The sequence below is a fragment of the Cimex lectularius genome, unplaced genomic scaffold (assembly GCF_000648675.2).
Source record: "Cimex lectularius strain Harlan isolate CLEC.00 unplaced genomic scaffold, Clec_2.1 scaffold91, whole genome shotgun sequence".
NCBI classification, from domain to species: Eukaryota; Metazoa; Arthropoda; class Insecta; order Hemiptera; family Cimicidae; genus Cimex; species Cimex lectularius.
Genome location: NW_019394227.1, coordinates 295,334 through 299,687, shown reverse-complemented (window position 1 = coordinate 299,687; position 4,354 = coordinate 295,334). Strand labels below are relative to the sequence as shown.

At 37.0% G+C, this 4,354-nt stretch overlaps 1 protein-coding gene across 1 annotated transcript; it reads left to right on the top strand.

Moving 5' to 3' along the window:
* The first annotated feature begins 754 nt into the window (after window positions 1–754).
* LOC112128339 (piggyBac transposable element-derived protein 4-like) lies at window positions 755–2,154 on the top strand. The gene has a single exon (XM_024230344.1). The coding sequence runs from the start codon at window positions 1,026–1,028 to the stop codon at window positions 1,992–1,994; it is 969 nt and encodes a 322-aa protein (XP_024086112.1). The 5' UTR covers window positions 755–1,025; the 3' UTR covers window positions 1,995–2,154.
* Window positions 2,155–4,354: the final 2,200 nt, after the last annotated feature.

Genomic DNA, 4,354 nt, shown 5'->3' with positions numbered 1-4,354 from the left:
TAATGATGAGCCTTTACTCATGCTGAGACTGTTGCTAGTCTAACTCCATTATTATTATTATAATTACTCAATTAACCCTCTGTTGGGCGCAGCTTAACACCTGTTTGCCTGCCATTCTTTTACCTGGCGGCCCCTCCTAGTAATTTCCTATTTAAGGGTGGTGCATAGGAATCCCTAATTCATTCTGTCGTCAACCTTCACTCTGCTAGCCTAGACCCATCCTGGATTGTTGAGCCGACTGCGTCATAAATTAAAAGATAAGTTTTTCACAATATTTTTGTTGTAATTGTTCATTTTACTTTTCAATTCAGTTTTCCTGACTTTTATTCGAGATATCCTGCTGAAATGGACAAAAAAATGTATGATTTTTTCAACCCTAATGATGTTGCTGAAATTAGGAAACTCCTCGATGATGATGCTTCCGATGATCCAGCGCTGGTTGAGGATTTTGGCGACAAAAGCGATATAGATTGAATGAAGTAGAGTAAGTGTGACAAGGACTCAGAAACGGAACAAGAAGATGAAGGGACATCTGAGAAGGTGGAAGATGATTTTTTTCTTGGAAAAGATAAGCAGACAAAGTGAACCAAGAAGCCATCTCCAGCTTCTTTTCGTCAGGTACAACGTCACAATATCGTTACACACCTTCCAGGGGTAAAGGGAGATGCTAGAAATGCAAAAACAATATGGGAATGTTGTAAGTTGGGAATGTTTGTTCACTACAGAAATTTTGGAATTGATTGTAAAATATACCAATATATGTGATGATCTGATAGATTCAGTCAAATCCAAATTTGCCAGAGAGAGGGATGCCAAGGAAACAGACATCATTAAAATCAAGGCATTCATTGGTTTATTATACCTTGCTGGAGCATACAGAAGAAATCATCAGTCTGGAGGAGCTATAGGGCACAGAAGAAGATGGGTTGAGAAATTTGACCTGGTGATGAGCATAAAAAGATTCAAGTTCCTCATACATTGTATTCGTTTTGACGATCGTACGAGCCGAGCACAACGGAAAGAATATGATCGACTTTGCCCAATTCGTGAAATGTTCGATTGTTTTGTTCAAAACTGCCAAAAAAAACTACCTCCTCGGAGAAAATGTTACAATTGATGAGATGCTGCCAGGGTTCCGTGGGAGGTGTGCATTCAGGCAATACATTCCCTCCAAACCAAACAAATATGGTATAAAGGTATTTGCCCTTGTTGATGCCAAAATGATATACACCTGCAACATGGAGATATGCACAGGAAAACAGCCTGAAGGGCCATTTTTGGTCAGCAACAAGCCAAGAGAAGTGGTGAAACGAATCGCCGAACCCCTTTTTGAGACAGGGCGCAACATAACCACTGATAATTGGTTCACAGACATAGATCTCGTTAATGATTTGAAAAAAAGAGGCTTTCTTATGTTGGCACAATTAAAAAAAATAAAAGACAGATACCAGACAATTTTGTCAATATCTCAACACAGCAGCTTGTTCCGCTTCAACAACGGTAACACTTTGGTTTCATACATTCCAAAGAAAGGGAAAAATGTGATTCTCGTTTCATCACTCCATGAAACTAATGCCATTGATCAAAATACCAGAGAGCAGCAAAAGCCAGAAGTGATTACGTTTTACAATACCACCAAAGGTGGAGTTGACACTACTGATCAAATGTGTGCAACGTTCAGTGTGAGCTGGAACACAAGATGCTGGCTGATGGTCATCTTCTTTGCCTGTCTGAACGTAGCCGGCATAAATTCTCAAGTGATTTCGATTGCGAATAAACTGGAACCGCTAAAAAGGAGAATCTTCCTTAAAACTTTGTCTCATCAACTTACGATTGGACAACTAGCCCAACGAAGTCTAAATACAAGGGGAATGCCGACTCACCTACAATTCCGCTTGAAAAGGTTTTTACCACAAGAAAAACCTGAAAATATTACCACCATACCTCCAAAAAGACGCAAATGTGCATGGCTGAAACAGGATTTAGAAGGATGACAAATTATGAATGTAAAAATTGTCATCAACCTTAGCCTTAGCCACGTAAATCCACTGTGCCAAGCCTGTTATTCAGCTGCAGATTTCGAAGATTCACCGTAGGTTTCTACCCGCTACAGCGGCAAAGAATGGTTGCGCCACATCAGACTGTATACTACATTTTTTCCAATATTTTTTAATATTATGATACTTGGTTTTATTAATTTTTGAAAACTTGTACAAAATTTGCAATTTTGGTTGTTTTAGTTTAAGCTTCATCATATTCAATAAACTCGTTTGTTTCCATCCAATTTGGTGTATTTGATTTCCGTAAACGGTGTTTTGGATTAAATTGATTAGAGGGGAAGGGGGAGGGTAACAGATAGGTGGCCTCTCAGGCGCTTGGTTTTGTTTCATTCAGAGGTGCGCCCAATGGAGGGTTAATTATACACAATTTTTTTTCGAAATGAAATTGATGATTCGAACCCACGACTTTCTGCCAAATACGCCGCTGCTCTACCACTTGAGCTACCATGATTTCGATCGCCCATGCCACAAACTTCCCATTTCTACTCCCCGTTTATTCCATTATTATGTTTGACCATACAAGCCTATGGGGGAATATTTAAATTATGGAACAAAAATTCTAATTAAAGAACAGGAATAAATTTTATAATTTAAAATGGGATATTCGCATACATTTGGCCTTCCAAATTAAGAATTTTAAAAGGATAAATTAAAGCTTTCGATGGCAATAGGATTGATAAGTTTATGAGTGAATGTTTGGAGTCAGAGCTTTATAGCATTCAGAAGGTATATTGCTAATTAGCTGTTAAAACATCCTTAAAAATTAATAATAATATGGGAAGTTTAGAGGCCAACAACAGCCGATATTTTCACTTCTTTTTATGGTCTTTCACAAGTATTTTTCAAACTGCAGCCATTTGATGGTATCGATCTGTTACTGACGCTTTGCTTTTGATATCCTAAAATGCTAGTCTCTCGTTTGTACCGTAGAATGTTATGTACAACAACACAAACATAGAAGACTAAGTCACAGTTACTTCCCGAGTACTCGATATTAGGGGGTTAAAAAACACCCTTCCTTTCATGCTAATAAATTACATTCATTCTAATAAATTAACATAAACACAAAACAAACATTACACACATTTAAAAATCCCTATACCCTGAAGTACCAGAACAGCAATCTGCCTGTGCAAGACTGGCACAAGTCTGACATATATCAAATATTGCTTATAAACATCAAGCCTTCTACAATTAAAAATGTGCTCAACCATTATTTTTTTCCTACCAGATGTGCCCATGAGTTATTTTGCTTGACCTATGCACAGTCTTGTCAGTATGGCCTTTTCCCTTTTCAACCAGATAGGATCAGGAGTTAGATCAGGGACTGACGTCTTTCTTAACACGCCACCGTTTGGCAGTCATTCCTATTTTTATGAGTCTAATGGTTCTTCCATTTTCCCCTTACTGTAGTTGAAATTAATAGTTTTAAATCCATTGGGCGTACAGGGAGGAGTGTCGTCTATTGCAATAAGTTATTAATCCGTGTGTGGTTAATTTAACTGGAGGATGACATAAATTACTGGAGGAAAACTGAAATTATAATTTGTCATAACAAAAGGAAAAATTCTGATTAATTTTTTGGCTGTATCAAATTGACTACTTTTTTATTGTATGGAGATGGAATAAAACGCATTGAAGCCTGAAATTTGAGGTGTTACCTTTCATCCATAGTTCTTGTATATTTGCAACGAGAGTACTGTATACTGGGTGTCCCAGTTCCTTCTGACGAAACTCAGGGAATCGACTCTACTCTTCGTTTGGAACAAAAAATGCTCAGGAGAAAATTTTCGGAAATTTCTCTATTTTGAAGATATTTGTCAATTTAGGTTTTTTTCAACTTTTCCACTACCTTACCACAAAAAAACGCTTGCAACTTCCAAAATGTTGAGACTACAACAAATCCAATTACACCATTTGAAAGAACGCTAAATTTGCTATAAGATACTTCTTTGCAATAATCTGAATGACATAAAATGTTAGCCAATATCAGTTGGAACATGTCAAAATTACAAAATTTAAAATTTTGGTTATGTTTTCACGTTCTACTGAGGTTACAAAAAATTACCTAAACTTGTCAAATTTCACAAAAACTTCTTCATCTAATATGCTTTTCGTTAATATATCCAGGTTTTTAAATAACATTCTAGTAGAGTTGAAAAATAACAATTGAATGTTCGAAAACGTGAGCTAAGGTAAATTTCAAGGGGAGGGGTAGAAATCCCGAAAGTCAGTTATGCATTCAAGAAGAGGGAAAACACTTTGAGCATTTCCTCTGAAAAGTTCCTCCTTTG